The 26058-nt window shown below is 42.3% G+C and overlaps 1 protein-coding gene across 2 annotated transcripts in view; it reads right to left on the bottom strand.

The window, feature by feature from the left end:
• Positions 1-14825, bottom strand: part of prr14 (proline rich 14) — a 33106-nt gene extending 18281 nt beyond the window's left edge. The window contains exons 1-5 of one of the 2 annotated variants that reach the window (XM_039765026.1): positions 14118-14825; positions 1381-1585; positions 1159-1281; positions 672-712; positions 389-555 (exon numbers count right to left, since the gene is read on the bottom strand). In XM_039765026.1, coding sequence (XP_039620960.1) covers positions 389-555; positions 672-712; positions 1159-1281; positions 1381-1566 — 517 coding nt within the window. In that variant the 5' untranslated portion in view covers positions 1567-1585; positions 14118-14825. The remainder of the gene's footprint in view (positions 1-388; positions 556-671; positions 713-1158; positions 1282-1380; positions 1586-14117) is intronic. The other variant, XM_039765027.1, reaches the window with a different exon arrangement.
• Between the last annotated feature and the right edge of the window lie 11233 nt (positions 14826-26058).

Genomic DNA, 26058 nt, shown 5'->3' with positions numbered 1-26058 from the left:
TAAATTCAAGCTTGCCTTAAGAAACATTCCCGTTAGAGATTATTTAATTCTATTTAAAAATAATATTTTGAAAACAAAAACATGTTCAATGCCCCCTGGGGCTTTGTTTATAGGTAAATGAGGAAGCAACAATGCATCCAATTATAGAATCAGTGAAGAAATAGCAAACATTCTATAAGCACCATGCCAAGTAGTCAGGGTAAAGATAGCCAGGTTCTCAGAAAGAGGACAGCCAGTGTTCCTGCTTTCATGCAAAGTACAAAAGATCTCAAAGTAGTTGCACCACACCTTCAGGGTTGTCAGCTACTACCCTATTTTCTCCCCATCTACCTCTTTCCCTCCTCAATGCACGTTAGCCGTTGCTCCACACTCAATCCTCGCCTCTCACCTGGATTTGTTTGTAGCTCGGCTGCCATGTCAATGCCCTGCTGGCAGTTTTCTGGGTGATCCTCAAGACAGCTAGAGCTATCCGGTCCATTCTCCTGTCTTGATTTTTCACCTGATTGGCATTTTGCTGCTGGCACTTTATGAGATACGGTCTTGCTGGCTTTGTGCCTGTAAAAAAACAGCATAGAGAGCTGAACTCAAGAATGAATCTCATGTGTTTATACACCTCTTAGAGGCCCGATAGCACACATCAAACGGGAGTTTTTGTCAGACTCAAAACCCACCTTACATCCTCATTTTTCCTTGTAGCCACTACCTTTGTCCTCTATATGGCAAACAAAAGAGACATGAAAGTGTTAAAAGCTGATGCACGTAATTGGACTGGCAACTTTAACAACTTACTTTGTTTTACATGAACACCCTTTTGTGCCAGAAATCAGTAAAGAGAACATGGAACAGAGTGCGACAGGCTCAGATGGCAGCACGCCACCTTTTGAAGCAATAATTAATATCCCCACTTGTGCAGATTTCACAGTAGCAATTCAGGACAGAGATACAGCATTCTACCGCACTCTAACTTGGCCCTGGGGCAACGCAGCGATACTGTACAGAGGTAATGGAGCGCAAAATGGAACCAGTGTCTTTCTGAATGCTTCGCTTCTCTGCTAATCCACACTGTCATGTTCAGCCATCCGTTAAAAACCTGCTAGAAACACTAGGAGGGAAAGAAACAACTTGTATATAAGGAATAAAATACCAGGACCTGCTCACCCTATGTCTTGCCTGCTCCTTGGATGACAGTGGTGGAGACCTCCCATGCTGCAGTTTAGAGGGAAGCCTGGCTGATGACTGGGGACTCCGCTCCAGCAAGCCACCCTGTTGATTACAGCAAAACTAAAATGAATTGAAAGAGAGACAGGAGGGAAAGACAGTTGCACTGTCAGCACTGAAGCCACTCACATGGTCATCTAGCAGCCCTGCCTTCTTTCTTACCTTCAGAGGAGGCACAAAGTGAACCCTGGCTCGTCTCCTCAGGTTCCGCTGCTTCTCCTTTGAAAGCTCAGCACCAGTCTTCAATTCTGAACTGGGCCACAGACGAGGACTTTTCCTTAAGGGCTGACCTGTCACTTCAGGAGTCTTGTCATCATGACATCTCTTCTGAGGAGACGTGGTGGCCATGATCCCATGTTTAGGGGACCTAATAAAAAAAACACCAAAGAAAAATTGGACAGCATTTACATTTGGACAGTGAACACAGCTGTGTGGGGGTCCGGCACAAAGAACAGCATTGAGAAAGACCTGCAAGTAGAAATGATATGCAAGGCAAGGCGCTGGACATAAGTGTCTGCACGGACAGGGACAGACTGAAAAGGCTAAAAAAAAATATGATTGAGAGAAAAAGACTGGATGGCCACAAAAGTGATTTTTCAAGCTTTGTGTAAAATGGAAAATGTAGCAAAACATTCCAAATAAGCACAAGAAAATGCATTGAAACAGTTGTGTGTAAGAAAGGCATTGGCAAGGGAGACAAATGTAAAATAAAGAAAAGACATACTGTACATTGGCAAGAGTGACAGAGACCTCAGACGATCAAAGATCTGAGCATTCAAGACAGACAAAGATTTGCACCTCATATGAAAAGATAAAGACCTGCAGACTCAAATATATTGGCTCCTGTCGTGGAAGGACAGAAACCGGCACTGGAATCAGATGGAGAAGGATATTAAAAAGATGTTTAAAGCAGACAGAGGCCTGGAGCTTCGGATAACAAAGGGCAAACACCAGAACAAAAGGAAAAAACGGAACAGTGGAATAAGAGCACCAAACCCAACGTTATAAAAGTAGTGATCTGAGCTTTAGCCTCAAATTAACTTTAATAGACACAAAAAAGCAGATTCTTAATCTCTGAAACTATACAGACAAACACGAGGGTAAAGAATGAATAAATGGGACCAGCACTTGTTTAATCCCTCAAATAAACAAGATATACACTTGGGATATTTTAATTGAAAAGACAGGCCTGAATATGGTGAACAGGTTACTAAACACTAGTGTCAGATGAACTAGCACTTCATCCCTCTTATCTATAATGGACCACTTTTACTTATGCTAGGTAGAATGCCTAGGAGGGGGCAGGGTGGTCTTGTGGCCTGGAACCCCTGCAGATTTTTTTTTCCTCCAGCTGTCTGGAATTTTTTTTTTTTGTTTGTTTGTTTGATTTTTCGGTCTTCCCTCGTCATCAGACCTTACTTTTCTTCTACGTTAATTAATATTGCCTAATTTTATTTTTATATTTTGGGTTTTATTTTTCTCTTTCTTCATCCTGTAAAGCACTTTGAGCTCCATCATTTGTACGAAAATGTGCTCTAGAAATAAATATTGTTGTTGCATTTGTTTGTTCTTTCTGCACAACTCTACTTCTCAAGCCACACACTTGAAATTTGGCACAATGGTCCATATGCGCAAAGCATACAATTATTCAACTCAAAATAATATATCGAGCACATCTGTCTCACTTAAAACTGTCCAAAATGTTTCTAGGGCGAGATCCAGCCTGTGAACGCTGTAATCAAGTCCTAGCCTCACTAAGGTCACATGTTCTGGGCCTGCACCACACTAACACCATTCTGGACCAAAATTTTTAAGTGCCTTTCAGACAGCCTTGGTGTCCCAATCTCTCCTAACAGCTCCATTAACAGCGGTGTTTGGTGGGCTCACAGAGGGGCTTAAAGTGGAGAAGGACAAACAAACTGTGATGGCCTTCACTACATTAGTGGCACGCAGACTTATTTTGCTAAACTGAAAGAATCGTAACTCTCCTCTTTTAAGTCAGTGGGTAACTGATGTCTTATACTATTTGAAATTGGAAAAAAATCAGATTCTCAGTTAGAAACCTGGCAGGAACTGATCAATAATATTTTAGAATAAGCTCTTAAAGCACTGAAGAAATAGATTCTCTTCCCTTTTCTTTTTCTTATCCATTTATCTTTATCCGCCTATTAAACTCATCAATTTATGTATTTTTACAAGCTTTAAGTTTTACTCCGTTGGCCATGCTCTGTTTCTTAGGGGTGACGGTTGATTTGTTTTCAATCCTATTTTCTGTAAAAATGTATCTATCTGTATGGAATGATTACAATATTATCAATAAAAGAAAAAAATTTGGCACAATGGTATCCCTTATCATAAGACAGGTTTCTGACATATCGGAATGCCTGACACCCTATATTCCAAATCGTAACCTTAGATCTTCAAATGAGTGTCTCCTTATAATTCCATAAGCTAAACTTAAAAGAAGTGGTGAGGCGGGCAGGTGGCCTTCTGCTGTTATGCACCTAAAATCTGGAATAGCCTGCCAATAGGAATTCGCCAGGCTAATACAGTAGAGCAGTTTAAAACACTGCTGAAAACACATGACTTTAACATGGCCTTTTTATAACTTCACTTTAACTTAATCCTGATACTCTGTATGTTCAGTTCATCATAATAACTATTCATAGTGGCTCTAAAATCCATACTGACCCCAACTCTCTCTTCTGTTTATTTTTCCGGTTTCTTTGTGGTGGCGGCCTGTGCCACCACCACCTACTCAAAGCATCATGATACTCCAACATTGATGGACTGAAAGCCAGAAGTCTACGTGACCATCATCATCAGGTCCTTCCATGAGAACCATAAATCCAAAGAGGACTGTTTGACTTATGTTAGGTAGATTGCCCAGAGGGGACTGGGCGGTCTCGTGGTCTGGAACCCCTACAGATTTTATTTTTTTCTCCAGCTCTTGGAGTTTTTTTTTTGTTTTTTCTGTCCACCCTGGCCATCGGACCTTACTTATTCTATGTTAATTAATGTTGACTTATGTTTATTTTTTATTGTGTCTTCTATTTTTCTATTCATTTTGTAAAGCACTTTGAGCTACATTTTTTGTATGAATATGTGCTATATAAATAAACGTTGATTGATTGACACATAATGATGTCGACCTTGTACCCAACGTGGGAGCAACAGGACTGGTCCATGGTTGGAATGAACGGTATGGAATGCTTCAAAAGTAATTTACAAATTTGAAACAGTAACATGTAAATTCTGATGATGCTGTAATGGCTAGCGTGATTGTCTTTCAAGCAGAGAATCTGGGTTTGAGTCTTGCCCATTAAAAGAAACCATCGCAACTCGCCCGTCTCTGTTGCATTTCAAGCATTACACTGCTGAGCAGCAGGCACAACCCCAATAGACAAATAACATATACATATGAAGACAAACATGGGCAGCACGGTGACACAGTGGTAGCGCTGCTGCCTCGCAGTATGGAGACCCGGGTTTGCTTCCCGGGTCCTTCCTGCGTGGAGATGGCATGTTCTCCCCATGTCTGTGTGGGTTTCCAAAGACTTACATGTTAGGTGCATTGGTGATTCTAAATTGTCCCTAGTGTGTGCCCTGCGGTGGGCTGGCGCCCTGCCTTGCACTCTGTGTTGGCTGGGATGGACTCCAGCAGACCCCTGTGTCCCTGTAGTTAGGATATAGCAGGTTGGATAATGGATGAATGGATGGAAGACAAACATGAGGGTAGTTTGCTTAAAACTGGGTAGGGACAAGTAGATGGTTTACTGAGTATCACAGTTCCAAACCAATCCAACGCCTCATGAAGGCAAGACTCGAACTGTAAAGAATGATGGTACTCTCATTAACCTCAGCTAACCGAGAGTGAGCTTCTGAACATGACGAACTGTCTACAGATGAAAAGGCCTCTAAAAAGACCCCTATTAAACATAGGAATGTGCGCACACTGCACATGTTAAGAATAAACATAACCTGTTGGAAAGACCCTTCTGTAACGTCAGATTATACACCAGCATTCGAAAGCATCAATATACTAGTGGCAAAAGTGAACGATACGGGGTCACAGGTGCTGTGTGTGCTCTCTATTGGTCAGTTATGCCAATAGTTTGGAGTCAATGCAAGATTGAAAGAACTGCCAGTTACGTTCGAGAAAATATGAACTGCAAGATATGCTTTCAAAGTAAAAAGATGTGTCACACTGCATCAAAAGTGGATGAAAAGGCCCGTCATTAAGACAACAAAGAGCCACAGAAGATGAACATTTCAGTACTCAAAACACCCGAATCAGTAAATACGCCTAACGACGCCAGCAGAACAACGAACGCAGCTGCACAACTTCCACCCTCTAAACACATAACTAAAGTAAGTTAATATTACTATCCATTTGGAAAATAAAACATGCCATGCCAGAATGTAGCCACAGCAATTGAACTTTTTCAGGGCGGATGTCGACTTTTGTCGAAAGAAGGGGTGAACGGTAGTAATCAACTGTAAGCGGTGAGAAAGCCCACCGTTATGTTTTAGCTGGACCCTCTTTGCTAGAAGGAAAGCTAACTTCATTGGTTTGACCGAGATTCCCTGCGAGGAGCAAAAAACCAGTGAAAATGGCTCCGACATCTGGTAAGAGATTGAAGTGATTGCGTAAAGCAAAATATACTCCATGGACGCCATTTTCCATATTATCGCTGAATTGTCGAATTTTGTGATTGAAAACAAATGTGACATACCAGTTTCAGCTGATCGTGTTGCTGGCATACCTATAGTAACAATGACAAGAGGTACAAAGCAGATTGTGATAAACTGTGAACGTGACTGCCCCAGCCACGCGAATACGGCCTGGCAGTCAGCCAGCCAGCCGTGCATATTCCTGACGAACTGGTGGCCACGGCACACAGCAGCAGACATTTTTGGTTAATTTCTGTGTGAAACCCTAACTTTGTGTGCGCCTTGTTTTTCGAAACAAAATATTCAGTCCTCAAAGAGTTAAGCACATATATGTTGTTTGCTGTTATGCCATATAGTGTTGCAATAGTCAAAATGACAGTAATATATCACAGGAGGCAGAAGCACTTCTCAAATGTGTGGAGCCAGGCGGCTGCAGTGGTCTCCGTGTGTGTGTGTCTGTCTGTCTGTCTCTTCTGTCGCACCACTCATTATGATGTACAAATGAATCATTAAGCTTCTGTTACCTTGTGCTACTGAGCTCCAGAACTGGTAACAGCAATTTTAGTTTTTTATTTCTCCCGGCGCCAAGTCTTTTATTCAGTTTCTTTGGTGGGCTCCCTGAAACCCTAGCAGGTTTATAGTGCATGGACAAGAGGAACTGGAAGCAGGTGTTTTCAGAAGAGGCCCTGCGGGTGCCTTTGCAGAGGAGGATTTCACCACTATTCATTACAAAAAAAAAAAAAACTTTATAATGAGCTGTCCCCAGGCATGTATTCTCGTTGGTGAATCACAGCTGGCTCTGCGAGAGTAATAATCACACAGATGAGATCAAATTTAAAACGAATTGGAAACACCAACTGTTTAGTCTAAACGCAAGAATGCTCCCTGCTTTAAAATTTACAATTGAATTGGAAAATAATAGCCAGGCAAAGCCAGGAAACAGTTACCGCTACTTAAGTAAAACCAACTCGGAGTCTATCTGTATGTACTGTAAGATTTCTTACCAATGTTGGAACAAACACTGTATATCTAGATATAGATATACATGCCAAATACCACTGACTCACTCATCATGAAATCTCCCGAACCCTGAGGACTTGAAATTTGGAATGTAGAGTACCCTTGGCCCATAGGTGCTCACTAAGAAACGCTTCTAAAAATTTCATGGTCCAAGCGCTTTCTGTCTGTATGTCTGTCCACTTTTTACAAGAGAATTACTTAACGGATTTAGATCTGGTTGTTTTCTATAGTTTGCTTGAACTTTCCGGTTGATTTTGCGACAGAGCTGAACACGATCAGATATAGTGTCAACGTCTATTGATTTTTAAAGTTTGTCCTGTTTCATTACTATGTGGGCGAAGCCACGGGGTACAGCTAGTGTAATATACCCAGCAATGCGATATAATAAAGAATTGAGTAATTTTATGTCATTATTGATTTTCATTTCAGACGACCACCCAAGAATTAGCAGCTCGTTTGGAAGCCGTGCCTCACACACTGCAGCCAAAGGATCCTCGCGTGAATATCAAACATCCTAGCAAACTTTCATTATTATTTGGGCGCAGCCATGGGGTACAGCTAGTACTTTCATAAAATCTGAGAATAACTCAGTGATAAAGTAACCTAAAATGTACATTAGTCCAGGGGTGCCCAATGCGTCAATCGCGATCGACCAGTAGATCGCAAAGGTAGTGCAGGGAGATCGCGTTGCATTCCAAAAAAAAAATTTTTTTTAAATGTTAGTCTATCATATATCCTCTCTATGACATTTGCCACTTGACTGACATACCGGGCGGCCAGTCTGAGATCTCTTTTCTTCTAACACACTGGTCATCCCGCACGCACGATCAAATGCGCAAGCTACTGCAAAACTCCGGCTGTGATCTAGTTAGCCTTCCAATTTATATCGACTAAAGAAGGGATTTTAAAAAAAATTGTTTGGGGAGGGTATGGGCTGGATGTAGAATTGGAAGAGGATTTTTTTCTCACAATGTCACAATCGAAGTGCGTTTGTCTGATCTGTCAATCTATCATTGCTATTCCAAAGAAGGAAAATGTGGAAAGGCATTTTCGAACTGTTCATAAAAACTACGAAACTGACTTCCTTCCGAAAAGTGATCTGAGAAAGAGAAAGGAGAGGGAACTAAAATCGCAGTTAAATCGGACAGCCGTCATTTTTCACTCGGCTGAATTCAAAAGCTCCTTGACTGAATTATTCGGCTCTACTTATTTATGCGAGTCAGCCTTTTCCCACATGACGATTATTAAATCCAAATACTGTAGTGACCATAAATGTATTGAATTGTTATTGTGCCATAAAGGTTATTCAGTTATGCAAGGTACAACATATTATATGTATAAAGTATAATTAGTGTGTATATATATATATATATATATATATATATATATATATATATATATATATATATATATATATATATATATATATATATATATAATCTCGTGGGTGGGCACCCTGCTCAAGATTGGTTCCTGCCTTGTGCCCTGTGTTGGCTGGGATTGGCTCCAGTAGACCCCGTGACCCTGTATTCGGATTCAGCGGTTAGAAAATGGATATATATATATATATATATATATATATATATATATATATATATATATACACACACACACACATATACATATACATATAACATTTTTAATGTAGGTAGATCATTTCGACCTGGTCATTTTAAAAGTAGCTCGCAAACTGAAAAAGTGTGGGCACCGCTGCAGTAGTCTATATGGTGTCTCAATGTAGTGGTGCCGAGGGCTTAGTGAATATGATACCATCGGGTCCCCGTTACTAATCGTGAAGTCAGAGGTTAACTTGTTGAAGCTGACCCACAGTGTGACCAGGACTTCGCAAGGACAGAACAAGTGGTCAGGATCTTACATACATCTTTATATCGCAGATGCTTCTTATCCCCTGAAATTACCCCTTTCACTACAAACAGCTGCAGTTCCTTGCAGTCACATGGCCAAACTGCTTCTGTAATGAGGAACTGTATGCCACTTGCTTAGAGGAACGTAAAGTAAAATTTACAGCAAAGTTTAGAAATAAAAACCCGGCAACACATGAAAACACAGCTGTATCAACACAAAAATAAGAGAGGCAGTTTGAATGTACATGTAGTCGTATTTTTATTCCGGCATCACTCCAAAACAGTTGCGAAGATGCCAGAAAACACATCTAGTAACAAATAATGGACTCGGGTGTTTTGATTTCTGCCAAACATTAAAGATGTACAATAAAGAAGGTGATAACAGACAGTGGCAGAAAGACAGACATCTGAGCTCAGGCAACAGAATCTGAACACTAAAAGAACAAGTAAACATTCTTAATAGCTTACAGGCAAAGGTCTAAACACCAGTCAGATAAAAAGAAAAAGAAAAAACAGAATACAGAATGAAAAAAATAAATAGAGACTCAGACAAACGTCAAGATCTGAAAACTGAACAGGCAGACAAGTGACAAAGAGGTATGCTGGCACAAAAGGACAAATCCCACCAGATCACACAGATAACCAACCAGATAAATGAGTGTGACATGCAAAAGGAAGAACTCTAACATTATTAGACCTTTGACATCATATAATGATCATTTGGGGAAAAAAAATAAATAAAAAGATACATACTTCAATATTGTGACAGCCACTACAGAGAGGGGTGAAGACAGCCCAAGAAATGACTAAAACAGATTTTACGCAATGCAGAATACTGCATGCTGTCTCCGTAAGGAAGGAAACATAATTTAGGTTGACTTTTTCTTTTCTTCACTCTGGTAAGAAATACATCATTATATTTAGCCATTTAGATTTCCTTTGTAAGTGAGGTAGGATGCACATATGCATTTTTACTTTTCTACTGTGTGTGTGTGTGTGACAACAGTACACTTAAAAACCAGAAGGTCAAACATCTGAATGCCCAGAGAAAGATACATGAACTGCTGGACTTGAAGAGTTACAGAGTTAAATCGGGCAACTGAACAAAACCATTAGCAAGGAAAAACAACTGGAACTACACAATTTGTAAGAAACAGTTGTGGCAGACGACCAGGGAGCTTGCCCCACCAGGACACCTGGAGAAGGGAAGGACCGGGAGAAGGGCAATATCTTCCCTGGGGTGTAAGAGGGCAGCACCCCTGGATAGCATCAGGGCCACGGATAAGGAGCTGGGAAGCTCAACCTTGTGGGGGTCCGTGGCCACCGGCACAGCTCCAGAGCCTTGGCACACAGAATTTCCGCCACATCCGGAGGTGCTGCCAGAAGAGGAGCTGAACTCACATGCAGCACTTCCGCCACACTCGGAAGTGCTGCCGAATGTTAATTAGGAAGCACCCTGGGCACTTCTGGGTGCAGTATATAGGGGGCCGCCTCACTCCACTCAGGGAACCAGAGTGGACGGAGTTTGCTATTTTTTGCACTGTGGTATTGGGTTGGTGGCACGGCGGCGCAGTGGGTGGCGCTGCTGCCTCACAGTTAGGCGACCCAGGTTCGCTTCCTGGGTCCTCCCTGCGTGGAGTTTGCATGTTCTCCCCATGTCTGCGTGGGTTTCTTCTTACAGTCCAAAGACATGTCCCTAGTGTGTGCTTGGTGTGTGTGTGTGTGTGTGTGTGTGTGTGTGTGTGTGTGTGTGTGTGTGTGTGTGTGCGCCCCCTGCCTGGGGTTTGTTTCCTGCCTTGTGCTCTGTGTTGGCTGGGATTGGCTTCAGTACACCCCCGTGACCCTGTAGTTAGGATATGACGGGTTGGATAATGGATGGATGGTGTTGGGTTGTAAATAAACGTGTGTGTTCTGAGACATAAATATAAAAAAACACCCTCAAACACATTTAATCTAATTCAGAGGCCTGGGCCTATTAAGCAGTGCTGGGATTGTGGAAGGAACCAGCTTCGGATAAGGAAAGGAACTCATGAGTCAAGTAACACAGGTCAAAGAATGTGGCAAAGACAGGGTCAATGCCTACTCGAGAATCAGAATGACAAGAAGAGCCAAGATAATGGAGTTGTACTCGAGTGTTAAGTGATAGGTAAACAAAACCTAGGAAACGATTACTAGATTTAGGAGATCTACATGCAAACCAGATGAAAGCTCAAGTAAACATAAGGAGAAAGCAGAGCTGGAGAACTGGTTCTTGTCTACAACACTCTATCAGATATATAGATATCCACAGACAAAAGACCCAAGAGTACTGTGCACGAGTATCAGATGAACAGACACCTGAAGGCATGAGAAAGTCCTGGAGACAGCCTTCATACGGGCAAATGATAACAATAGACAAGGATCCTGGAGCCATATTAGATGGAACAAAGTCTGAAGACAAAAATAGTCCTGTGCACAGATATCAGCCACACAGACACATCACGACAAGATGTCAAGAATCCCAGAGACGCACCTCCAGGATGGATGGGCATCTGAACATAAGACATGCACACAAATAGCAGAAGGACAGAAAATCCTATACAGAAGTAAAAGACATGTGAAAGTAAGAGATGGACAGAAATGTCCAAAACTAGCAGGTGAACAGATGCTGGAAGATAAAAGACAGAGAGTCACATAGCCAAGTAACAGAATGATACCAAAAAGGCAAAACATATACAGTCCAATACAGAAATAAATAAAATCAAGAGAGACCAATGAAGAGAGTACATGCAAGGGGTCTAGAGATAATTATCAGACAGACACACATCCAAATGCAAGATATATACCCAAAAACCAGACGGGCAGATAATTGAAACTAGTAGATGGACAGTCCTATGGACAAATATCACATTTCTTTACAAGTGCAAGTCAATGAAGAGTCCTAAGAACAAGTAAGGAGAAAAAGAAATAGAGTAACATGCAAAAGTTTGGACCTCTTTGTTTAAAATGTCTTAATGTGAGCAGAGCATGAACTGATCGCCAAAAGGCCTAAAGTTAAATATGACACATTTCTTTTCAGCATATTATGCCAGAAATCGGTGCACCGTTTTTGTTTTGTACAATGAAAAAAGGACCGTGCAAAGGTTTGGGCACCCCAAGATATACGAGGTCTCAGATAACGTTTACCAAGGTGGTCTCAGGACCTAATTAGCTCGTTAAGGCCACGGCTTGTTCACAGTCAGCGTTAGGAAACCCCAGGTGATGCAAATGTCAAATTCTGTATAAATTCTCAGTTTCCTCAAACCTCATCTCAACAATCAGCAGGCATGGACTCCTCTAAGCAGCTGCCTAGCAACCTGAAAAATAAAAGAATTGAGGCTCACAAAGCAGGAGAAGGCTACAAGACGACAGCAAAGTGTTATCAGGTACCGGTTTCCTCAGATCATAATGTTATTAAGAAATGGCAGTTAAAAAGAACCATGGAGGTCAAGTTGAGGTCTGAAAGACCAACAAAACTTCCTGGAAAAAACTGCTGGTTGGATTGCTAGAAAGGCAAATAAAAAACCCTGTCTGACTACAAAAGACCTTCAGGAGACTCTGGAGTGGTGGTGCTCTGATCTATAGTGCAGGGACACCACAACAAATATCGCCTCTAAGGCAGAGTCAGCACAAGAAAACCTTTCCTGCATCCTAACCACACAATTCAGCACCTGAGGTTTACAAATGAACATCTAAACAAGCCTGATGCATTTTGGAAAGAAGTCCCATGGGGTGGGGTGGGGTGAAAAGGGGGCTGAATTCTAGGAAAAGAACACTTCTACATGCATGGGGGTGGATCTTTGGGCTTGTGTTATGTTGAAGAATGCTTTCAAACAAATATTAGAAAATTCTGGAAGCAAACATCACACCATCTAAAAAGGTTGAAGGTAAAAAGTGGATGGGTCCTACAGGATAATGATCTGAAACACATCTAAAAATGGAATACCTCAAGAGGCACAAGCTGACAGTTTCGTGGTGGCTGTCACAGTCCCCTGACCTAAACATCACTGAAAAATCTGTGGACAGAGCTCAAAAGATCATGCATGCAAGACGGCCCAATAATCTTGCAGAATTCTTCTGCAAGGACAAATGGGTAAAAAATACCCCAAGTAAAAAATTAAAGACTTTAAGCTGGCTACAAAAAGCATTTACAAGCTGTGATACTTGACAAAGGGAGTCTTACTAAGTACTGACCATGTCGGGAGCCCAAACTTTTGCTTCAGGCCCTTTTCACTCTTTTGGTATTTTGTACCAGTGAATGATGGAAATGAAAATGTGATCTTGCTTAAAATATTGAAGAAATGGGTCATCTTTGACGTTATTCATTTTTGGTGATCAGTTCATCCTCTGCTCATTTAACAATTCACAGACATTTTAAGCAAGGGTGCCACCATACAACTTTCTTTGTCCCTAGGGAGAAAATTAGTATCAGACAGAACAACAGACCTCTACATAAATGTCAGTCGGCCAGGCACCCAAAGAAATCTGCAGTTTCGAGGACCATCTATCAAACAGACAGAGCGGACGGACAGTACAAGAGAAGAAGAATTCTACACCCAAATATCAGAAGGACAGACAATGGGAGCTTGAAGGTGGACATCACTGTGCACAATCATTAGACATCCAAAGACAATAAATAAACAGCTCTGTACACCAATATCAGATGGACAAACCGCATGAATAGAAAGGACAGCGAGTTCCAGTGTCATCTGTAAGCCTTGTACACGATTACTAGCTGGACAATCACCTGCAGACAAAAGACAGACAACTCTGGACACGGTGTCAGAAAGGCTCTCTGGCTTCAGATTGCCACAAAAGGTGAACACTATCAGATGGACAAACACCTTTAAAGAAAAGGGACAATGTGCCCCAGTGCTAACTACCAAATGGATCGAGCCTTGTACACGTTATCAGAAGAGCAGTCGCCCGTAGACAATTCTGGACACGGGTATCAGAAAGGCTCTCACAAGGATGAAGCTTCACAAGTTTGAGACGGCCAAATAGGTGAACAGCAACCTGTTCTAGCATCAGATGGACAAATTGCCTTAAATGGTATCCCGAAGCACACGGTCCAGAATCTGAGCAAGGTGTCGAGATCCGGACTCAAAAGAAAGAAAGTTCCAGACACGGGGTCTGATCGACCGACTTGAGAATACAAGAGATGAGGATTCTGGAGAAGCTCGATATTAGACGGGCAGACAATCGTACAGAAGCGACTGACAGATGAAAGTGCGTGGCTGCCTCGCTAGCCACTACTGACCACGCTGTCAGGCGATGAAGCTACCCGGCGACTACAACAACAGCAACACAATCAGCACTCACCTTGGCCTTCGTTGCGAAGTGAGACGTCAGGAGTCACAGCCCTGAAAAGCCGGCAAGTGTTGGGCGTCAGGCAGGTACCCTACAGCCAAGTTACTTTCTTCCCAGATCCAAGGCTCGTCGCAAAAAAAGAAAGCGGACACCCGCCAACTGCAAGCCACGGGCGCCACATACAACAATGGGGATGAGGAAGACGAGGGCGAGGGCAAGGATGGCGTTGTGTTGGTGTAAACTGGTGGGTTCAGCGGGCTGAGCGTCGGGGCCCTTCTTACCAACGCGCTGCCATTTTGCCCCACCGAGCCACCCCGGAGTACTTCATCACCCTTCCCGCTCCCCCGTTTCCCGCCCGAGTACCAAAAGCTTCTCGCGGCTCAACCCGCGTGCACGTTATTTGCCCCCACAGGGGGGCACTTTTTCTGCAAGTTAATACCCCACCCGGCGCCGGGCTTCCCTCGCGTCTCTGTTCAGGGTGGGGCCACCCCAGCGAAGCCCTCAGGCGCCCCCTTCCGACCTCTGCACTATCCTGCCTTCCGTTAATAGCTGCGGTGCGAGGTGGAAAAAAAAAAAACGCGACAGGCCGGTTGCTTTTTAATAATTTAGACGCAGACAAACAAGCAGCCTGGCGTTAACCATTTCGTCGCCTCCTGGATATGAAACCTCACACAGGCCGCCGAAGTGTCAACCAATCCGGTGCCGGTGTACCGTGCGTAACCCCACCTTCTTTTCTAACTCGCCCAATAGACGCGCCACTTTGCCCTTGAAAAAGAAAAAAACAAACTGACCAATCAAAGTAAAGAAAGATAAACTGGCAACCTATGAGTAATCAGCTACATATCGATGGACCAATCAGATGAAAGCAACTGCAAAATGTGTCCAATAATAACATAGCCGTGTAACTGTGTGACCAATAATCAGAAAGACAGCCGCTAAACATCTTGTCACCCACAGGTACAGATCTTAATCCTCAATTGGCGGCTAGTGCAAAGGAGGTCGCTAGTGGGGAGTCGCTCGCTACCCAATGGAGCGTAAGTAATAGGCGGGGTCTGTTGAGGTTATTGGGCCTTAAAGCGCAAGCGCCTAACGGGACGGAAAAGCTAGAAAAAAAAAATACGATACAGTATGCGATGTAAACAACCGCCAGCCAGAATGAATAGACGTAAATATGTGATTTTAGTGACACCGCCATGAAAAGCACAGTCTGGAATCGAGCAGCCGACTCCTTGTGCTCAGCAGCGACCTCGTTTAAAAGCACCTAGTCGGCATCTTTATAATAATTTAAATTATGCAAATATATAAACACGGTAGAGGAAATGGTAAGGCTGCAGCTTCAGGTATCCAGCAGCATTGTGTCAAATAATGCGTTCGGGCGTTGTGTATGTTGCGTTTGCACGTTCTCCCGGCGGGTTCTTGCTCCCAGAGGACGTGTAGATAGGAAGTTTAATTGGCATTTCCAAATTTGCCCTTTGCACAAGAGTGGGCACTGGCACCCTGCCTAGTTGCTGGTTCCTGCCGCGATTGGTTCCAACCTCCCGTGACCCTGAGGAACAAGCCGAGCTCATCATTAAAGCACCGGATCAAGCTGTCTATGTTGCAGCAGAGTGGCTAACATATTCATCTATCCATCCATTATCCAACCCGCTATATCTTAACTACAGGGTTACGGGGGTCTGCTGGAGCCAATCCCAGCCAACACGATAACAGTGCACACGATACTGATTCAGAATTTTGCCACATCCTTTCATGTACTGTAAATAAATTCCAACTGCTTATAGATCAAGGAATAAAAGACTTTAAAAATCTGTAACTCTTTACCCTAAATCTGCAAATTTAGGAAAAAGAGGATGACACCTGCCTGACAGAATTGTGGTGGCCTTCTTTCTAAGCCATTTGTGCTACAACTCAGGGACAGAAGTCTACTGTAAATTTAAAGGTAATTACATACACGATGTCATAATCAAACAGGTGGCTTTGTTTCATATTACTGTATATTGAAATCACTTACAGTAAGTAAATTTTTTTAATTTTCTAAAGTAAAAATAATTACATAGGATATTCCAAACATCTATTATCCAACCCGCTATATCCTAACTACAGGGTCACGGGGGTCTACTGGAGCCAATCCCAGCCAACACAGGGTGCAAGGCAGGAAACAAACCCCGGGCAGGGCGCCAGCCCACCGCAGGGCAAACATATTTCAGTTGTTTTAAAATCCCCAATATGGTGAGGTGAGGCTGATCATAATGTGCATTCCAAAAAATGTGCATTTCTCTATTCACTGTACATGCTCCTACCAATTTCATACAAAACTGTTTTAAGCTAGAAATGGTTACATCACTAAGATACTGTACACATACTAGCAGACCATGTAAATTATGTACTGCATGCTACCCAACAAAATAAGAGGTAAGCAGTCTGTGAAAATTAATATAAGTCTATGACTGCATTCATACCTGAAATAAGAAGCCGGTGTAGTAGCTTAATGCCATGACACACTAATGTTAATGCTGCAGCCATGAGGCAGTCATTTTTGGCATGGCAGGGTATTTTTAAAGAAGAATTTCGGGAGACTTTGCCTGGCTTTGTTGAGAGTGCAAATTCAGTTATGTCTCTCCAATGTCTGATTGGGCTCTTGCAGAAGAAATGCTGTTGTGTTCAACTGAATGAAAACTGACATATTTTGCAGGTGAAGACTCATTTCAGTCTTAGGCAATCTACATCTTGAATTCTTCATTTTGTAGCCATTCCTCATTAAAGTGAGCTTTAACATTTCTTTTATGGGATTTTGGCCATTTTATGTGTATGTGTTAACTCTTATTACCATTAATTGTTTCATCATAACCCTCTAATTATTGAATATTATTGTTAATAGACTGTTTAGAAGATTGGTTAATAAATTATACAACTCTTATAATATAATCAGTGGGAAGGAGAATGTGACAACGTGTGCCAGTATAAAACATACTAGGATTTATTTGCAAGTTGTTTTCTTCGCATTGTAGAATACCACTTGTCAGGGATGCCAGGGGCCATGACCCAGCCGGGACGCCAGGAGGGACCGGAAGAGGGTCAGAGCCCAGCCTGGATCACGTGGGGTTTGCCTTCCAGGTTGCTTTGGGGGCCACGGGTCAAGGGCATGGAAGCCTTTCCCTGTAGGGGCCCGTGGTCACCGCCAGGAGGCAGCCCAGTGCCTTGGGGACCTGTTACCCCAGCACTTCCGCCACACCAGGAAGTGCTGGGGGGAAGATTTATGACGGCGCCCGGAGAGGACAGCCGGCACTTCCGCCACACTGGGGCGTGGCCAGAAGATTGCCGGGAACACCTGGGGCTCATCCGGGTCCTCTATAAAAGGGGCCGTCTCCATTCATTCGAGGCTAGAGTCGGGTGGAAGAAGGACGAGGCAAGAGGAACTGTGGAGGCGGCCCGAAGACAAGGCATTGTGGCCAGGATTGTGACTGTTTGGGGTTTGTTTGTGCACGTGGTTAGGTCTGAATGACCATTGATGGGTCTTTGTGACCAAATTAATATTGTAAATAGTGTAAATAAACGTGTGGTGGTTTGAAACAAGATGTCCGCCTGTCTGTGTCCGGGCCAAGTTCACACACTGTAAAAACCAAACAAATGGCATTTAAAACTGGGGGTAAAAGTCAAAAGTTTTCCTTCTTTTTAATTGTATGTATGTGTATGTGTATTTATTTATGTATTGTTTGAAGTTAAAGAAATCTGACTTTGCTTTGAGCTGGCTGTATCCCATAAAGTCAAGTTTCTCTTCTTTGTCTCAAGCACACTTCTTATTAACTCTTTGAGGGCTGAATATTTTTTCCAAAAAACTCAGTTTTCTGAAAAGCACACAAAGCAATGGTTTCACACATAAATCAACATAAAACATCTGTTGCTACGTGCTGTTGCTGCTGTTGGCGCATGTTTGGTGTCTCTGGCAGCAGTCGCTGCACAGGGGCACCTTGATGATCACCAGGAATGCACGGTGGGCTGGCTGCCTGGTTGTCTTTGCACAGCAGGTGGGAGGTGGTGGCAGTCACTGTGTGATGCAATATGGTTTGTACCTCTTGTCATCATAAGTGGTGGTCCTCTAAGGGGAACGCTGTTGTAGGCGCATCAGCTACGCGAAAGTGTTCAGCACCACGATCATTTGGGGACTGATCAGATGATGCTGGTACCTCACTGTTGTTTTTGATATCCATCTCCATGATGGAGTTCGGCAAGTCATAGTCCTATTCAATGAAATTACTTGAAACGTCCATGGAATATTTTGCTTTGCACAATCATTTCGGTCTCTCACCAGATGTCAGTGCCATTTTGGAGGTTGTTTACTCTTCGCTACTCTTGCACGCGTAGGTATTCGAGGTTAAATCAGCAAAGCTATGTAACTCTCCTTCTAGCAAAGAGAGTCAAATTAAAATGTAAGGACGAGTTTTGTTGCAGATTACAGCTGATGACCGTCCTCTACCCCTGAATTTTGACAAAAGTCGACATCAGCCCTGAAAGAGTTAAAGAAGTGAGCAGTTTAAAATTGTTTGAATGTTTCATTTGGATTAAGTTGAATTATCTAGATTATTTGATAATCTGTAAAATTAATAGACTTTATGACTTAATAGACACAATGCCATCTTTGTTGCATTGTAATCTGTGGGCTCTTCATCGTGCTCTTAGTTAGCTGCCTAAACTTCACCCCATACTTGTACATTTGATAATTGAAATGTCTTTTACAGCCTAAGGTAATGTAACATTCTTAAACGTGCTTCATACAATTCAGGGTGACAGGGTTTTTTTTGCGGATGCAAAACACAAACGGCCTTGGACAAGGTCAGCTCACATACTGTTATAATGCAGCAGCACACAAAATGGCAGAATGGTGTAAGGCTTCAAAGACCAGCTAGGCAGCCCAGAAAAAGATTCATTAAAGGCAGCCTGATCTGCCAACTCCCCAGGCAGGCTTTAGGCCTATTCAGTTCCCCCAAAAATAGGGGACAGACTTTTAAAGTTCAGATTACATTAAATGTTCCAGTATGTATCAAAATGCCCCACAAGGGAAAAGAAAATTGTAAAAAAAAAACCTTTGGCTTAAGAATAATGTCCATAGAAATCTTTAAAAATAGAACAGTTTATTTATATAAACAAAAGAAAAATAATTTGGCAAAAGGATTTACCTAAAAGGTACTGTAGGGCAAGTCCAAATCTGTAAAACCAGAGCACAATCCAAGTTCAAGGAGCCGGAAAAATCAAAATAATGACAAACTACTGAAGGATCTGCTCTAAAGATAAAGGCTTGACGGCAGTCCTTCAGTGGTGACATCAGGGTGGGCCTGTCACAAAAAACACCAGCTACACAAAAAAACATAGCACAATACATAGATACTAAATAATAAATAAGCAAAGTAAAATTAACAAAAATATATAATGAAATGAAAACATATGAAAAATAATAAGATAAAAAGGAAAGCACAAAAAACGAAAATAAATATATGCCAGGGAACAAATCCAGGGCGTAACATAACACACACATGACAAGCATGCAATGTCACTTTAGAGCGGTCAAGCAGCCTAATGTTCATGTTTTTGAGGAAAACAACTGAAGATGACCTAAACATAACATGGGGAGACCATGAAAACTCCACAAATGAACAGAATTCAGAACCAGGACACTGGATTCAAGAGGCAGACCCTCTAACCACTGTGCCATGACATACATTTTTGAGAAAGGTGCCACTCAAAGTAATTAACCACAGATTTATTGTGGTTTCAGTTTTTGTTTGCTGGTGGAAGGTGGTTGTAATTTACTGTAATATTTTTATGTTCCTTGTCTCAGCGGGGTGGTTTTCTTCAGGTATACCAGTATCCTCTCCTAGACATCAGCCACTTGGAATTTGCCTGCTGGTCATAGAAAGAGAACAGAGGGAATAGAAGAAAAAGAGTAAAGAATGTAAGAAAAGCAGGGCCTCTTAATCTGAGTTTGTGTTCATTTAAATTGTCCACTTTTAATGTCTGGATGTCATGGAGCTTAGAACAGTTTATCTTTAACAGCCTCAGTCGAAGCTAACAAGATGTTAGTCTAATCAAGTAGAATTTTTAAGTTGCCCCAGCTTGAGTGATTAATAGATAGATAGATAGATAGATAGATAGATAGATAGATAGATAGATAGATAGATAGATAGATACTTTATTCATTCAGTTGAAGGCGCTAGAGAAGTCCAGAAACATATTTCTTACAGCACCACTGCCTCTGTCCAAATGGGAGAGGGATCGGTGTAGCATATAGATAATGGTATCCTCTGCTCCCACCTTCTCCTGGTATGCGAACTGCAGAGGGTTGAGGACGTGGCGGACCTGTGGCCTCAGGTGCTGAAGCAGCAGCCGTTCCATGGTCTTCATCACATGTGACGTCAGAGCGACAGGCCGGAAGTCATTCAGCTGACTAGGACGTGATACCTTTGGTGTAGGCTTGTAATGGAACAGCACTATGCTCTGGCACTGATCAGATCCCCCTGTTCCCATCCCTATGCAGGGGGAATGAAACTGGGGGAAAAATGAATCAATGATACCCCATTTATTAATCCATCCATCCATCCATCCATCCATCTTCTAACCCGCTGAATCCGAATACAGGGTCATGGGGGTCTGCTGGAGCCAATCCCAGCCAACATAGGGCACAAGGCAGGAACCAATCCTGGGCAGGGTGCCAACCCACCGCAGGACACACACTAACACACCCACACACCAAGCACACACTAGGGCCAATTTAGAATCGCCAATCCACCTAACCTGCATGTCTTTGGATTGTGGGAGGAAACCGAGCGCCCGGAGGAAACCCACGCAGACACGGGAGAACATGCAAACTCCACGCAGGGAGGACCCGGGAAGCGAACCCGGGTCTCCTAACTGCGAGGCAGCAGCGCTACCACTGCGCCACCGTGCCGCCCATTTATTAATCAGAATTCATCATAACCTTATTGAACAGTTAAGTTTTAAAACCATTCTATACCTATCAATACCATGCCTGCATAAAGCCTCATTGTGACTATGACTGCCATGCCAGACATTTTCTTTCTTTTTAGTCATTCTGGTATATAATTAAGAGGGGTTTGTTGTTTGTCATAATATTATAGAGCTTCTGTAAGTCTATCTATCTATCTATCTATCTATTATATAGTGCCTTTCATATCTATCTATCTATCTATCTATCTATCTATCTATCTATCTATCTATCTGTCTGTCTGTCTGTCTGTCTGTCTGTCTGTCTGTCTATTGTGTCTTCCATATCCATCTATCTGTCTATATATCCCTCTACATTTTAAAACTAAGTTTTATAGTTTGTGACTTTTCTGTAAATGGCACAAGAGTAGAGACTCACACACTGAAGCAGAGGGGTGCACTGGACAGGCTGTCTTACAAAAACTTTGATTAAGCTGTAGAATCCAAAAACATGTGTCAATGTAAATATGGAGTTGGCGCAAGTGTCATTTATGAGGCGAATACTCCACAAATCTGCTATTTTTTTAACTTGATTATCCGTTTTAAGCACACAGGGAGCTCAACATTGCCGCTGACATGCCACACTATACTGTATATTGTGCCACTAAGTGAAATCATATTTAAAAGTAATTTTTTTTTTTATTCGTATATTGAGGACACCCAGCTTTTATTCAAAATTAAGACTCACAGACTCTCCTCCAAGTAGGCGTTGCTCCTTAGTGTCAGGAGTATCTTAAACAAGAAGTCATTTTAAAATAACAGTTGGTATCTAACACTAGCTGTCTGTCTTTGTAGTTTTAAATATTTCGTCTGCTTGTTTGATATTTTACTCATCTTCTTGTTTTTCTTTCGTCTGCCCCCGTTAGGGGTCGCCACAGCGGATCATCTGTTTCCATCTCTTCCTGTCTTTGAATCTTGCTCTGTTACACCCACCACCTGCATGTCTTCTCCCACCACATCTCATCACTAGGCCTTCCTTTTTTCCTCTTGCCTGTCAGCTCTGTCCTTAGCACCCTTCTCTCATTATACCCAGCATCTCTCCTCTGCACATGTCCAAACCAATGATATTTTACCATCCAAATGACAAGTTTAACAGCTGCCTCAGGTGATAAACTACTGTGTCATGGGTGTCCACATTGGCTTAATCGATTGGCACTTTTGAAGTACTAGAATTCCTTTCTGCATGGCTCGAGCCCAGTTTCTACATCTGTGTTTGTTTGTATGGACAGATACATATATATGAAAGGGGCTATATGAAATATAACGTGTATTAATCACTTTGACGATGTTGCCTTATTGGTTACTGTTTCGTTTCCACCATCCGCAGTTCAACGGCTCCTCCTTAACTTTACTAGCAGCTCAATGGTTGTGTACTTGGCAAATCACTTCTCTACCACTAGAGGTCACACGATGTATGGATTAGGCGTGGTTTTACTCAGATCAGTGTTAGAAGGCGTTCATTTTACAATTCGTCCATTTACTAAAGCAACTGAGCTCACTAAACACAGGCGACTACAAGAACAAATCCTGGATGTCAGTTTAGTGGACACAAAGGATAACTTTACGTGAATCTTATTTAATGTGACTGGAGACTGGCATGTTTAGTGAAAACTCCTGATAGATGGAGAGTGGCTCAGTTAATCCAACACAGATTCCTGGGGAGCAGGGGCACCAGCAAGGGGGGTGTTTTTGTTGTTTTATATAGCCCAATGATCAGTTATTATTAGATTCTTTTTAATTTTATAAATGAAAATTTGATCACAAAAAAGACACAGTTTCCTAGAACTGACGGGTACGAATGCCAACTACTGCGTCACTGAGGCATCCTGAGACGAGTTTTAGTTAAAGGTTATGCATTTTAATTGAGAATTAAAGAACTGTATAGTTTGTATTTGCATAGTTGTTTTTAATTTATTTTTTTTTTTTTTTTACTGTTGTAGCTGCTTAATTTATACATATAAAGGATGAGCCACTTTGTCCCAGTTGATCAACTGATATTCTTAACATACAGCCACTTTCATTGATCCCAGGCCAGACCAGAGTCACCAGTTCAGCTGACATGCATGCATTTGGGATGTGGGAAGAATTAGGAAGAATGTGGTGTTCAGACCCGAATTTGAATTCAGGGCCTTAGAGCTGAATGACAGCACAACTAATCACTTCACTACACCACTGCAGTGTCATTCTGTTGTATGTCTGTCTTATGCATTCAACGAGGGGTAGCACAGTGACGCAGAATTTCGTGCTGCTGACTGATACTTCCAGAGTTCTGGATTCAAAGCCCAGCCAGGGGAGTTTTACACATTTCTTCCTGTATCTATGTAGATATCCACTGGGTCCTCCAGTTTCTTCCTAACACCCCAGGTTGTTGATTTCTTAGTGTGAGTGAAATTGGGAAAGCGCATGAGTGTGACCTGCAGTGTCCCATCCTGAGCTGATTACTGCAATGACTGGCTGGATGGGCTGTTGTCCCCTACAGGCCATTACTGGAATAGGCAGGTTTGGAAAATAAATACAGTACATGAATGAATATACAGTAGAGTACACATTCTGAACAATTTATACACGTCGTAATGATTGCTTCCATTATTCCTATCATTGGTTTATTACAGTTTATCTGAAAATAGATGTGCATGAGTCTATTTCGCTGTGATAAATTAGCATACATTTATTAAGTTCTCAGTTATTTATTTGGATGCTACTGTTACCAAAGGTGACTTAGAAGATCAGGGTATATGACAGTGGTTTTCTTCTATTAATAACTGGTGCACAGGTGTGGATCAATTGTGCAGCAGTTAAAACTGCTCAGAAACCCTCAGATTCAATATGGCTCCTGGCTTTTGACTATGTTAATCCTTATTACAGTATCATTTTCTAAGCCCGCATTATCCAGAGGAAGGTTGGGGGAGCTGGAGCCTTTCCCGGCAAGCATAGGGTGCAGCGCAGGAATACACCCTGGACGGGGTGCCAGTGCAGAGCAATGCACACCACACACCCACTAGATACAGTTTGGCATCACCAACCCACCTAAACTGCATGGTCCTTTAGACTGTGAGAAGAAATCCTCAGGACACGGGGAGAACATACAAACTCCACATAGGGACAACCATCCATCCATTTTCTAACCCGCTGAATCCGAATACAGGGTCACGGGGGTCTGCTGGAGCCAATCCCAGCCAACACAGGGCACAAGGCAGGAACCAATCCCACCGCAGTAGGGACAACCAGAGAGACATCAATATTTGCAAATGTATATATTTATTGACTGTTGTCCAAAATATGCCTCCATAATTGTCAACTACTTGCTTTGTTTTTACTTTATGACCACTTTATTGAAATGCCAGTCATCTGCCCTAATAAAGCACTCACATATAACTTCCTAAGTGTAGGACAACATGCCTATGCCTATACTTAAAATGCCATACCATATCTTACAAGTTTCAAACCCACTTAATTCAATTCTGTGGCACAGATTTCCAGCACCCTCTCTGTAAACACTGGGTGTTAAAAAAGAAACAAAGCAAGGCTCACACACTCTCACTCACACACACCTAAACTAATAGATGGCCAGCTTGGCAGTGTCTTGTTAACCTGTTCACCACATCTTTGAAGATGTGACACACACATGGCGAGAATGTGCAGACTCTCCTCATATAAGGACCGTGCATAGACATCCTACCAGGCCACTCTACCTAATCTGCCCATCTTTGGACTGTGGGAGGAGACCCACGCAGACATGGGGAGAACATTCAAACTCCACACCAGGAGGGCCCGGGGTACAAACCCTGGTCTCCTTACTGCTACACAATGTGCTGAACTGTATTATCTTAAGCATATTTTTAATGTACATGGCATTCCTTTATCTCTTTCTTTTTCCATAATGGAATACCTTATGGGCAGTTCGGTGGCGCAGTGGGTGGTGCTGCTTCCTCACAGTTAGGAGACCCGGGTTCGCTTTCCGGGTCCTCCCTGCGTGGAGTTTGCATGTCCTGCATGGGTTTCCTCCTACAGTCCAAACACATGCAGGTTATGTGCATTGGCGATCCTAAATTGTGCTTGGTGTGTGGGTGTGTGTGCCCTGTGGTGGGCTGGTGCCCTGCCCGGGGTTTGTTTCCTGCCTTGAGCCCTGTGTTGGCTGGGATTGGCTCCAGTAGACCCCCGTGACCCTGTAGTTTGGATATAGCGGGTTGGATAATAGATGGATGGAATATCCTACATAATTGTTTTTTACTTTAGAAAATTAACAAATGTATTTACTGTAAGTGATTTCAATATACAGTAATATGAAACAAAGCCACCTGTTTGATTATGACATCTTGTATATAATTACCTTTAAAATTATTGGTTTACAGTAGACCTCTGTCCCTGAGTTGTAGCACAAACGGCTTAGAAAGAAGGCCACCACAATTCTGTCAGGCAGATGTTATCCTCTTTTTCCTAAATTTGCAGATTTAGGGTAAAGAGCTACAGATTTTTAAAAGTCTTTTATTCCTTTATCTATAATCAGTTTGAATTCATTTACATGAAAGGATGTGGCAAAATTCTGAATCAGCATCATGTGCACTGTTAAAGGCAATTATTTTTCTTTGTTCTAATCTCGAGTGTGTATACTTAACGATAAAACTAGCTTTCAGTTGTTGCGTCTTTGCTTATTTTCTACTATCTGTGTAACAAGGCCCTATGTTTTGTACTTCACTGCCACAAACAAATTTCCCTCTGGGATAATAAAAGTCTGCTTAACCTAACCTAAGATATACAGTACTATACGCACGCTTTAATAAATCAAATGCGAAGAAAATTTCACATGTGATTATACAGATTTTGCAATTATCTTCATCAATAAAGACATTAAACTGTCCAGATATTCGGAAATCTGAACAGCGGTGCTCATTCGCACGAGATTAATGAAACTAGAAAGGGTTTGCCGCGCGCGCGCGCGCGCTCCACCTGAGGTTTT

This window comes from Polypterus senegalus, chromosome 10 (assembly GCF_016835505.1).
Source record: "Polypterus senegalus isolate Bchr_013 chromosome 10, ASM1683550v1, whole genome shotgun sequence".
NCBI classification, from domain to species: domain Eukaryota; kingdom Metazoa; phylum Chordata; class Cladistia; order Polypteriformes; family Polypteridae; genus Polypterus; species Polypterus senegalus.
This window is presented reverse-complemented; position numbering and strand designations above follow the sequence as displayed.